Here is an 11485-nt window from a genome sequence, read left to right as displayed (position 1 = left end):
GGCACGACCATTCCTGGCGGATCGCTCTCTAATCCGCGCTTATAGACCTCCAGAGATGCCCCCCCGGGACATTTTTGGGGCCAACTTTTGCTATTCTCGTCTTGCAAATTGTTTCCTTCACCGCGAATAATATTTTTTTCTTTCTTTCTTTCTTTCTTTTTTAAAATTTTTGCACCTGCCTCAAAATGCTGGAAAAAAATATATAAAAGCAGCTGCAAACACAAGTGCCAGGGAGCACCTTGAGTCTACATCAACAGCCCCTCAGTCCCCCGAGAAGTCCTTTCCAAGCAAGGGAAACACCTTGCCCAAGGAAGAGGTGTCTCCAGCCTGCATTTCGCACTGATGCATTAGAAAATAAATAGGGTTTTTTTGGAAAAAAGGGGGAAAAAACGTTATTTAACTCTGTCCGCCGCGGGTTTCCCGGAGCGGCTCCGCATGCCAGCGGAATATTGGCTCCTGGTTGCATTTTCCCTTTCTATCTACGCAAAGACGCAGACACACGTGAATTCAGGATTCCACGAATTTCTGTAAGAAAAATAATAATAATAATAAAGCCACAAACCGAGCCCATCTGAGACCTTCCACATGGGACTTCCCCACCTCTGCAATGAGACACCCTGCGCTTGCGAGCGCACCTTTAACTTACAGTCTTTTATTGCATCTAAAAGGCAGTTTTTTGGGGAGGGGGTTCTGCAAACAGAGTCTTTCCTCAAGGCCAACATCCCACGGAATATTCCTAGAGGAATTCCCCGCGGAAGGACCACGGGGCGCCGCTCCGCTCCCGCCAGCGGTGCCGCAGCTGGCGCAGCGCCGGCCCCTCCGCGCGCTCCAGCTCGCCGAAGCCCAGCTGGTTCAGCACCTCGTAGACACCGGCCCCGGCTGCCACCTGGAAGCACAACAGGGAGAAAACTCCAGTCAAACAGCTTAAAATGGCGGGGAAAAGGGGGGAAAAATAACACGGAAACGCGGAGTGCCAACGCGCGCTTGCAGGGGAGGAAGGATGCTAAGAAACTGCAAGGCTCGCGGCAGCATGCGGGGAAGAGGGTTTTCATGCTCCCGCTGCAAAACGCCAGCGCAAAAAAAGGAGGAAAGGAGAAGAGAAGCACCAACGTCCCTCCGTGTGCCGCTCCAGCGCTTTGCAAGCCACTTCTGCACTGTTTGCCTTAGCGTTCGCGGAGTTTGTTAGCTTTGGCCGGGCTCGGGGAGAGCCACAATGCGCCCTTGTTTCTGGCTGCGTGCCTTGCAAAAAATGTATAAATTAAGGGAAAGCATCATTGCAGAGCTTGCAAAAAAAGAAATGAAAGAAAATGGAAGGCATCATTGCAGAGCTTGCAAAAATATATAAGTAAATAAAAAGCACCATTACGTACCTTGCAAAAACAAATGGAAAGCATCATTGCATTCCTCGCAAAAAAAAGAAATAAATGAAAAGCAACATTGCAGAGTTTGCAAAAAAAAAGAAAAGAAAAAAGGCTAAAAGTGAAGCACGAGAGGCCCCAGGCAGGAGGGCAGGCACGCGGGCCGCGCAGCGCTGCGGAGGATGCTCGACGGCAGCAATGCAAACAAGGACATAACCGGGATGCCAGGGGCCGGGGCCGGGCTCGGCGCGAGGCGGGCCGGGCGCTGACGCTGAGCCGAGCTGGCAGCGGCCGCTTTCATCTCTCGCGGCGCAGATCAAACATGCCAGCGCGAATTAGCGGCGCCCGCGCGGGACGCCAGCGCGGCCGGGCCTTTCCCACCGCCCCGCGAGATAAAGGGGGAAGATGCAGGGAAAAACGGGGGCGAAGGGGCAGCAGCGGCTTTGGCGAAGCAGGAGGTGCCCTCGCGGCGTGCGGGCAGCCGAGCTCGCGCTGCTCAGAGCAAGCAGATTCCTCCTCCTCTTCCAGGGAATCCTGCTCGTGCAAAGAGCCTTTGGGCTCCAGCACTGTTGGGCCATTGGAAAAGCAACCCCTGGAGACTTTTTGGTGCTGGTATGGGAGAAACCCGCGGCTCACCTGGCGCATCCAGGCGCTGAAGGGCCGCTGCCATGAGTCCTTCTTCTCCAGGTGCAGGTAGGCGTTGAAGAGGATCAGGTAAATGTACCGCTCCAGGTACTGCAGGCTCCTCAGCTGCAAGATCTGCCTCTCCCGCTCCTCCTTGGCCGCTTTTCCCTGCAACGGAGCGCGAAGATGCCGTGGAGCGCCCCGTGGCCAGCAAGCTGCGGGAGGCGCCCATCGCAGACATCCGTGCGAGCTATTTCCGTTGGGAAGCAAAGGGAATCTACTGCTATGGAAAAGCCAAGGTGAGCCTACATAGCTCTCCATCCTCGTGGCCTACTCAAATGATAACTTTGGTGGGAGGACTTTTTGTGCCAGGAAGCATCATTTCTACGGTAATAAGCCAGCCCTCTTCATCGTCATCCTGCCATACAGCCAAGCCAACCTCACGGGTTGAGTCTCTCTTGCAAGCCCAAGAGCAGGAGGCATCTCCCATGGGTTACAGAGAGGTTTTGCATGCCTGCAACACGCCAACAGAGGCAACCAGCTTGAATCAATGTCAAGAAGATGGTAGAGCCAAGTCCACCCTTTGCCAACTCTACAAAAGGTGCTCACGCAGTGGGTTTCTAAGCTGCTGGGACCACTCATGGTGCCTCTCCCCCTTAGCACCCCTTGCCCAGTTGCACCCACAACATCCTTGGGGCTCCCCAAAGCCACCCTGCTTGGCTTTTCCGCTGGGGACAGCAATCAGTGCCTGCTTCCAGCTCGCTCCCGCGGTGGCTTGGCAGCTCAAGCTCTCATTAGCTCGTGGCTTCCAGCAAGCAAGAACTTCCCCTCCACCGTGCGGACCTCAAAAATAGACCAGGTGCTGCCATGTGCACAGCGTGGGCTGGTGCCCCTCACTGGGACAAGCCAGGAATAGCCCTTGGGCACTTCCCCAGGCCACAATTGCTGCTATTTTTGAAGAGGTCCTAAGGGTCAGCATCCCGCTGATGCTGACCTGAACCTGAACCTGAACTCAGTCTGGGTGCAGCATCTCTGGGAGAAAAGAGGGCAAAAAAAAAAAAAAAAGAAAAAATATATAAACACTATAAACACTCTAAAATCCCAAGTCTCATCCAACTACCGGTCCAGCTCATGCTCAGGATCTGAAAGCCGCCAGCATCCCGCAGCTCTGGAGAAGCAAGCTTTGATATCTGCTATCCAAAGCAGCTCCTATGGTCTCTTGACGTCGAAAAAACAGCAATAATGGGCAAAGCAGAGCTGTCGAGTGTGCTGGCAAGTATGAGACCAATGGATTCGAGGCTACGAGGCAACTTTTCCATCAACACCCAACATATGCAGTCCTGCTCGGGACCTATGGCTACAACGATGGTTCAAGGTGGCCCTCCAAAAGCCATGGCCTGGGAGCGTTTTATAAATATATAAATACGCTTCCAGGAAAAATAAAAAGAAAACACACAAAAGGAGGGAAGCACTAAAAACAGCGTATACCACTCTGGAAATATTCTTAGACCGACCGTGGCAAACCGACCGCTGCTTTTTATACCGAATTACCCTCTTGTTGGCACCCCCTGGCTGAGCACCATCCTCCCGAGGAGCTGGTATGTGCAATTAAGGAAAAGGGAGACGCTCAAAAATGCTGCAGGACTCCAGGTTTCAAGCAAAAGTCCCCGTCACAACAGACAAGCCGTGATGGGTGAAAATCCCCAGAACAAGCAAGTCTGCAAAATTCAGCACCTGAACGTAGCGCTAATTACCACGCAGGCAAACCCCGCGCTCCCCACCTGCATCGACTCCGGGTCGACGGCTCCCAGGTCTTTGGCGAGACGGATGCAATTCCCCCCAAATCCTGGGGGAGCGGCAGAGCCGGAGCCGTGCGGACTGGCTCTGCCCTCTGCCGGCAACGCGGCGCTGGAGCCAGCACCGTCCGTCTGTCCGTCTGTCCATCCACCCGTGGGGATGGAGCAGGATGGCAGCGCATCCCCACACCGAGGTGGAAGTTTTCCCAAAAGGGGGGATTTTCCGTCGCTTTCCTCACCTGGCGGTAGGTGCATATGATGATCTCACGGAGGTGGTAGTGCATGGGCGTCATGGTCTCGCTCACAGTGTCCAGGGCCATGTCCACCTCCTTCTTCATGCGGTGGCCATCGGGCAGGAGCTGCACCACTTCCATCACCACCTGCAGGGCGGGCGGAGGTGGCCCATGGCGTCAGGTCACCCCATGCCACGCGTGGGCACCCCATGCCAAGCATGGGCACCCTGCACTTGGAAGCGTCATGAGAAACCAATACGACGCCCTGGGTACCAGGGCCCGGGGCTCTCACCTCAAACTCTCCCTTGGTGTACTTGGCATCGGGCACGCTCACAATTTCGTCCTCGCTCATCTCGGGGATGCCCTGCAGCAAGCAGAGAGGGTCAGGTGGACCCAGGCAAGGTCCAGGGGCACCTCCTGCAAGACCAGCCTTCCCCACGCGCCCTCTGCGCTGCCTGCTCCTAGATGGAGCTCAGCTCAGAAAGCGGAGCTTGAGGACAGCTTCCACTCTGGGTCCTGCTGCTACCTACGTTGAAATGCCACAGCGTGAGGACAGCGATGACCATGGCGGTGGTTGTCCTCCCCCGGCCGCTGTGGCAGTGGAAAACGAAGGCTGCCTGGGAGTCCTCAGCCAGGCTGCTCTTCATGGCCTCCAGCAGCCGGTCGAAGTCCTGCCGAGAGGAAATGTGGGCAGGTGGGACGAGGGGCCTCCAGGACTGCCTGTATCTCCAGGGCTATCATGGGTGGACCTGCTTTCCGGAGCACTTTCCCATGTCACCCAGGAGCCACCACGTGAAGATTCAAGAGAGGCACAGCAGCAGCCTGCTGGCAGATCACCCGCCAGGCCCTGCTCTGCCATCCCTCCATCACCTGCTCCTTGGGAGCGCAGAAGTCGGGGATGGGGATTCGCCGGTACGTCAGGCCCTGGCACGTGGTCTTCTGCTGGTTGAAGACCTCCTGCGTGGTCGAGCAGCTCTTGAACAGCTTCATCTGCTTCTCCGCCTCCAGGTAAACCTCCAGCCACTTCTGGCACTTCAGCAGGTCATTCTTCAGGGTGGACTCTAGTTTCTGCAAAGGACAGGGACGCCATCACCGTAACACTCGCCCCTAACGTCACCATTTCCCATATTTAAGAAATAGAGCCCGCAGACACGCACACTTTCTGCCTCAAAGGCACCTTTAATCCCAAAGCTGATGTGAACATGGGCTCTCAGAAAGCAGAGGGGACACGGTAAGGCCACTCCATAAATACTCTTTACGCACAGCACCCAACATTTTTTTTTCCTGCCAACAACTCCTGCGTTGCCATTCTCCAAATGGATGCTTCCATCATCCATTTCTCGCCACCACCCCAGCACCCTGCAGCCAACACAGAAGCAGAGCCCCAGGGACTGGCCACCACTTCTTCTGCTCGGGACACAGGTCCACGTTGGTGCCGGTCCTCAGGCAGCTCCACCAGACTGGGAAACCTCCCTGGAGAGATGTGAGCCTCCGGAGGAGGCTCCCTCCGGGCCACCGGAGCAAGGCTGTGGCGTTCCCCACGTGGCTGTGAAGTTCTTGGCAGAGGAACCGCCTTCACTCACTATCTCCTTTCAAAGCCCAGCTGGGAACATCTGTTCTCCTTTGCCCGGGTGCCTTTCACAGCCCCATCCAAGGCACTATAAATTCCTCGTGGCAGGAGCTCCGCTCCGCGCTGACACTGGGTAAACTATTACACAGTTACAATAAAGCTACGAGGAGTCATTTATTTACGCTGCATCGCAAAGAGCAGGTTGGCCGCTTGGTTTCCCATCGGCCAGGGTGTCCTGAGCTTCCAGCAGATACGGAGCCAAGCACAACATGCGATAGGATTGCTTCCCCTGGCCGCTAAAGCGAAAAGAAACCAAAACAAGGAGCTCCGTGGGGTAGGGAGCATCAAAGCCTGGTTTCCTGTGGACATCTCCCATGGGTACTCCTTGAAGGGGGAGGTTAGCCTTTCCCTCGGGGAGGACATGACCTACGCCTCTGTCCCACATCCAGTAATTTATCTGCATGAAGCTTGCAGGAACTTCATATGAGAGCTCTTTCCCTCTGTCAAATTTGGTTGGATTAAGTCCTTAGAGGGAGAAAGGGAGGAGGAGCACGAGGGAGGCCCAGGCAAGGAGGACAAGGTTTTGGACACGAGTGAACGGCCAAGCCGAGGTGTTTATACAGGTGGTGTCTTCCAAGAAGTCCCAGATTCGTGAGTGTAAGGCTCCGTTGGCCCATGGCCAACGCTTCTCCTGGCTGGGATTAGGGCGACAGATCTGTGGCCCTCCCGGCAAGCAGGGCTCACCTCCAGCTGCTCGGGTGAGGATGCAGGCACCGTGATGAGCTGCTCGAGGCTCCCCGGTTCCCTGAGCGTGTAGATCTGTTCGTTCCCTTCCAGGACCACCTCCTCCCGGAGGTTTATCCACAAGATGTGCGAGTGCTTCCTCTTGCCATCGGTCAAGTACCGCAGGACATTCCCAAGAGCCTAGTGGAAGCAGTAGCAGAACTGAAACCCCGGCACCTCCTCCTGGCACAAAGCCCATGGGTGGCCCGGCAAGCAGCCCCTCACCTTGGAGCTGGGCTGTGCCGTGCCGTAGACGGACATCTTGGGCACCCGCCGGAAGTTGGCCACGTTCATCTCCTTGACGGTGCTCAGCATATCCGGGGAGAAGCGCTCGTCCGCCACCTGCAACGGGACAAACCCAGTGCTGAGGCAACCCGCAAGCAGCTCTGCACCTCCTCATCCCACACCGAAAGACCCACAAGTGGAGCACCAAGAAATGTGGAGGCCCATCTACATGAGCATCCAAGGTTCTCCACACGGGTGCTGGTAGATCAGCTGTGGTCCCTAGGTGCACAGGGAGTCTCTGCCCACCCATCCAGCTTTCTAAGGGCAGAGGTAGCAGACCGCGACCTCTAGGGAAAGCATCTGCCCAGCAATGATGGAACATCTTGCTCCTTCCACCCAATCCAACCTCAATGCTGAGGGTGCTGCAGGCAAGGGCTTCCAGGGCAAGCATCTAAGGTGCCAAGCCATTGCCAGCAGATAACGGGCAGGAGCAAGCCCTGACCCAACAGAGGAGCAGCACGTGTACTCACCAGCACCCGCGTCCCCTTGGTTAGGAGCTCCGCCGTCACGCTGAGCTCCGAGACGTTCATGTTGGCCAGCAGCCGGTAGAGCTCGGGGTGCCGGCACATCCACCTGCTGAAGCTGAGGGCAAAGCCCAGGGGGTACTGCCGCCGGGGGCAAAGCGGGGACGCCACTGTCAGCAGGGTGCCCATGGCCAGCCCCACAGTCGGCCACCGCGCTATCCATCATTCCTTCCACCCATGGCAACCCAGGAGCCGAGACGCTTCCTCCCTCCTCAACGTCCCATCGCCCAAGCAGTGGGCAATGCATCCCCTTGGTTATGTAAAGCAAGAGGGGAAGGCAGTTTTCACCTGCTCGTGAAGGTAGTAGTCGAAGGCGATCAAGTAGAAGTAGCGCTCAAGGCTCTGCAAAGTCCTCTGGAGGAAATACTCTTTGGTGCTGTTACCCTGAAAGCAAAGACAACGCAGGTGGCACATGGGACATGCAACATCACTTCAAGCGGGACAACCTAATGCCACCAACACCCCAAGCAGGCTTGCAACATCACAAACCCTAAGTGGTGGGACAGCACGAAGCTCCTTTAAAGTCCCTGGAGACCACAGCTTGTCCAAAGGAGGCTTACATGGCACCTGTGAAGACTGGTCAGTTGGCCATGCCAATGAGGCCATTCTATGCTCCAGATGAAAATCCTCCTCCAAGATGCTATGGAAAAAAAAGCTCTCCCAAGGCAGCAAGAAGGAGCCTTGGCCATGCAGCAGGAGGATACAGCCTTGGCAGGCATCCCCGGGAAGTCGCTGACATTATGTAATTGAGTCATGAATATTTACTCGTTGCCGCAAGGCAAATCCGGCCCATGGTCATTCATCGTGGGGCAGGGAAACATGCTCGTTAGGGAAAGGCGAAACGAAGCCTGGAGCCATGGAAGCAGTCCAGGCCTTTGGCATCACCAACGGAGAAGGGCACAACCAAAAGGGATGGACAACGGGGTCCTGCAGGGTCTCCTGGTGCGCACCAAGATCTGGCTCAGCAACCATCTCTCACCCATTGCCATCACTGAAGGCCTACTCAACACCAGGCAGAGAGACCATCGCAACATGAGATACCCCCTGTGCGCCCAGCAAGGCTTCCCCTGACCCAGGCAGGACCTCGGGCTACGCACGCAACCTTGGGAGGCCCCGCCAGCCCTACGGCGTCCACGCCGCTTCCCGACGCCGCGAGAAGCGCCGCTTCCCTCTCCCCTCGCACGCGGCCCGCGTCCAGCGAGCACATTTTCCTGGCCCCTCGCCACTGTTTAAAAAGTGCTAGTGCCGCAGCCGAGCTTCAAATAAACACTCCTCAACGCTAATTTACGGCAGTCCCCGGCCATTTATTTCCCAGCGGCAGGGGCGACGCACACCAGCAGACCCAAAAACCCGGCGTCTCCCGTGAAAGACCAAGCGAGCGCCCCTCGGCCTCGCAAACCCGGCCCGGCACCGCTTGCGCTCCGGCTGTGTGTTCAGCCCTCCAAGGGAAAAATTAATCTCCAGCAAGGCTGGGAGCAAAGGGGAAGGATGAGACAAGTGCATCTGGGGTCTCTTCGGACAGCCAGGACAACATTGGTCAGGAGGGGGAAAAAATAAAAGGCCAGAGCACCAGGGCCTCCCAGGTTTTCCTGGCCTTGGGAAGCTTCCGGATCGCAGGAAGTTTTGGATTTCCATAATTTACATTCTTATTATTTGCTCATGCAAACATTTCCATAAATTAGAGCGGGGCTCTGAAGCTGCCACCGCGCCGCCTTGGCTCACAGAGCCGGTCGCAGACATAAATCCCACACCGGACATTTTATCGGGGTCACTGAAGGCAGCATCACAGAGCCCGAAGCCTCCCTAGGAGCCCTGAGTGCTGCATAAAAATGTGCACTTTCCTCCAGGCCGGTTGGCTGCTAATCCTCCGCGAAGAGCCCAGTCCGTACCTGGATCTGGTAGTCTTCCCCGATGCCTTCCAGCTTCTTCTTGTATTCGTAGATGGCTTCCTTCATGTCGTGCATCTCCGAGCAGCAGGCGATAGCACCGTCCACCTTGCAAGGACCAAGAGGATATGGGGCGACGTGACACAGGGCAGCCACCTGCACCCTCTGCCCATCTCCTGCCCCATAGTGGGGGCTCACGCGGAGCGATTCAGCAGCTTCATCACCCACAACTCACCTTTACAGACCACCACTTACCTCCTCGACCATCTGTTGACCTTTTGGTACCATCTCAATGAAGGCCTGAATGACCCGAAACCTTTCCCTTGTCGGCATTTTAGCTGCTTGGGGGAGGCTGGAGAAGAAACAGAAGATCATCAAGGTGTGAGCAACAAGACCAGAGTCCTCACCTCATCCCCCTTCCACCTTCCTTGCACGTTCGGGTCAGCCCAGGCCACCAGAAGGTGACAGAGCATAAGGGAAGCCCTGGAGGTAAGCCCTTACTCAGGCTTCGGCGTTGCTCCCTTGTGCTGGAGGAGGACGAGGGTGCCCATGGCCATGGCCAAGTTGGTCCTGCCGACACCGGTCTGACAGCTGAAGAGCAGGGCCGGTGGGGGCCTGCCAGGCTCGCGGAGCAGCAGCACGTTGGGGCTCTCCTAAGGAGAGGAGACACCAGTGCGCGGAGGCGGCAAATGTGGGCACAGTGGCTCCCGAAACACTCCTTGACCGCTACACAGGGCGCCTGGGAGCTGCAAGCCCTCCGGGGGCCCTCCCTCGCAGACCTTACCCTGAGGAACTGGATGAAAGCATCAAACTGGGCCTCGAGAGGAGCACCATCCACAGGCAAGGGCAGCCGATGGTACCTGCCAGCACAGGGAAGAGCCGCTCGTTATGGGGAACGGGCCGAGAGGACCTCTGGAGGACCTCCCCTCTGCATGGCACGGTCAGAGGTCCACCTCCCAGGGGCACCTGTAGGACGGCTGCGTGAAGATGGGCCTCCTGTAGACCTCCTCTGTCACATGGACGTCCTCCTCGCCCCGGATCCTCACGGCATGCGGCTCGTCCTTGAAGTGCTCGATGTCGTTGTAGACATAGTAGGTGCCCTCGCTCAGCTGCGCAAAGTCGTGGAGCTTCGAGAGACGAGCGCGGCCGTCACAACCCACGGCCGTCACAGCCACCGCCGCCTGGACGCGTGGGGACGTCCCCCTTGGTCACCTCTTTGCGAATGGTGAGCTCCAGGTTTTCCACCTTAACCCCCCTCTGGAGGCTGTGCAGGTTTTCGTGCAAGTTCTCCTTGCCGCGTGGCGTGTAGGGCATGAAGTCACTCTCCACGCGCAGGAAGACCACGGGCTCCTCGCGGACGCAGAAGAAGACACATTCCTGCAACAACCCCAGCACGCACCAGCCGTCAGCCTTCCCAGGGGCTACACCAAGAGTGGCGGGCTGGTTGCACAGAGGGTTTCCAAAGCCCGTCCCATCCTTGTAACAGGTTGGCCAAGAGCTCTGGGATGGAGTGTCTTGGCCACTCTGCCCAGAGTTGCTCATCTCTTGGAGCACCTCGAGACACGATGACACTGGGAGATGCCTCAAGGCAACTACACGTTGCCCCTCCAGAAGATGCAACGCAAGACGGGATGTCCCCATCCCACACCCACCTTGTGTCCCTCCTTCTGGATCTTCTGCAGCATCTGCCTGAAGCCGTTGAGGCTGGGCTGCCCCATGCCAAACACGGCGTGGCCGCCTTTGGCTTGCCGGAAATTCGGAGCGCCGCAGCTGCCGGTGGTGTTCAAGACGTCCAACTTACTGTACACATCGCTAACCAGAAAATATTTGCCCTGCAAGGGAAGGGGTGGAGAGAAGAAAGGGAAAAGCTGGAGCGGGACGCAAGTGCCGCATGTAGCAACCGCGAGCGATCTTCGGTGCACTGGGGAGCGAGCAGTGAGATTGGTTGAAGGAAGATCTTCCAACGATCAGTCCAATGTCTCGCAACACATCCCAGCAAGGTCTCCCCAGGCAACCAGGACATCCCGGGCACCGTTGAGGGCATCCCCATGGGCACCCACCTGCACGAGGTAGTGCTCCGGCGTGCTGTCCGAGATGCGGCCCACCGCGTAGTTGGCCTTCAGCAGCTCATCGTGGATCTGGAACTCCTCCCTGCAGTTGTACCTGCAACGGCACCGCTCGGAAAGTGCCCGTGGTGGCCGGGGGCACATCCCCGCGGGAGGAGGAGCAGCAGCGGGCACTTACGTGATGACCACGGGTGCCACCTTGTTGGTGATGATGGACTTGGCCTTGCTGTTGTGCAGCCCCGCGGCCTGGAAGGAGGGGATGCTCGAGCAGCGCTGGTCCTCCATGGCGCTGGCGCCGCGCGCGGCCTCGAAGGCAGCCGCCGACACCGTCTGCTGGGCCGTGCTGGCCGTTGTCCCCAT

The 11485-nt window shown here is 57.3% G+C and overlaps 1 protein-coding gene across 1 annotated transcript; it reads right to left on the bottom strand.

Annotated features, from left to right (window-relative positions):
* Window positions 1–736: 736 nt before the first annotated feature.
* PALD1 (phosphatase domain containing paladin 1) lies at window positions 737–11485 on the bottom strand. Its single transcript, XM_010223610.2, has 19 exons — window positions 11304–11485; window positions 11120–11222; window positions 10712–10891; window positions 10272–10436; window positions 10026–10186; window positions 9844–9919; window positions 9561–9712; window positions 9315–9411; window positions 9063–9167; window positions 7462–7557; window positions 7120–7254; window positions 6590–6706; window positions 6326–6505; window positions 4882–5079; window positions 4542–4682; window positions 4304–4375; window positions 4018–4158; window positions 1995–2150; window positions 737–886 (listed from the first exon to the last, which is right to left on the bottom strand). Exons 1-19 carry the CDS (start codon window positions 11483–11485, stop codon window positions 737–739), a joined length of 2607 nt encoding a protein of 868 aa, XP_010221912.2.

Source organism: Tinamus guttatus, unplaced genomic scaffold (genome assembly GCF_059628265.1).
Source record: "Tinamus guttatus ecotype Peru unplaced genomic scaffold, ASM5962826v1 Tinamus_guttatus_pri_ptg000023l, whole genome shotgun sequence".
Lineage (NCBI taxonomy): Eukaryota > Metazoa > Chordata > Aves > Tinamiformes > Tinamidae > Tinamus > Tinamus guttatus.
Note: the sequence above shows the minus strand (reverse complement) of the source record. Positions and strands in the feature narration are given on the sequence as shown.

What these genes read in the sequence shown, in the direction of transcription:
- PALD1 (XM_010223610.2), bottom strand. Translation starts at nt 11,485, where the DNA reads ATGGGGACAACGGCCAGCACGGCCCAGCAGACGGTGTCGGCGGCTGCC. An exon ending in GTGGCACCCGTGGTCATCAC is followed by an intron (nt 11,223 to 11,303) that starts GTAAGTGCCCGC and finishes GTGCCGTTGCAG; the next exon opens with GTACAACTGCAGGGAGGAGT. An exon ending in ACTACTACCTTCACGAGCAG is followed by an intron (nt 7,255 to 7,461) that starts GTGAAAACTGCC and finishes CCCCGGCGGCAG; the next exon opens with TACCCCCTGGGCTTTGCCCT.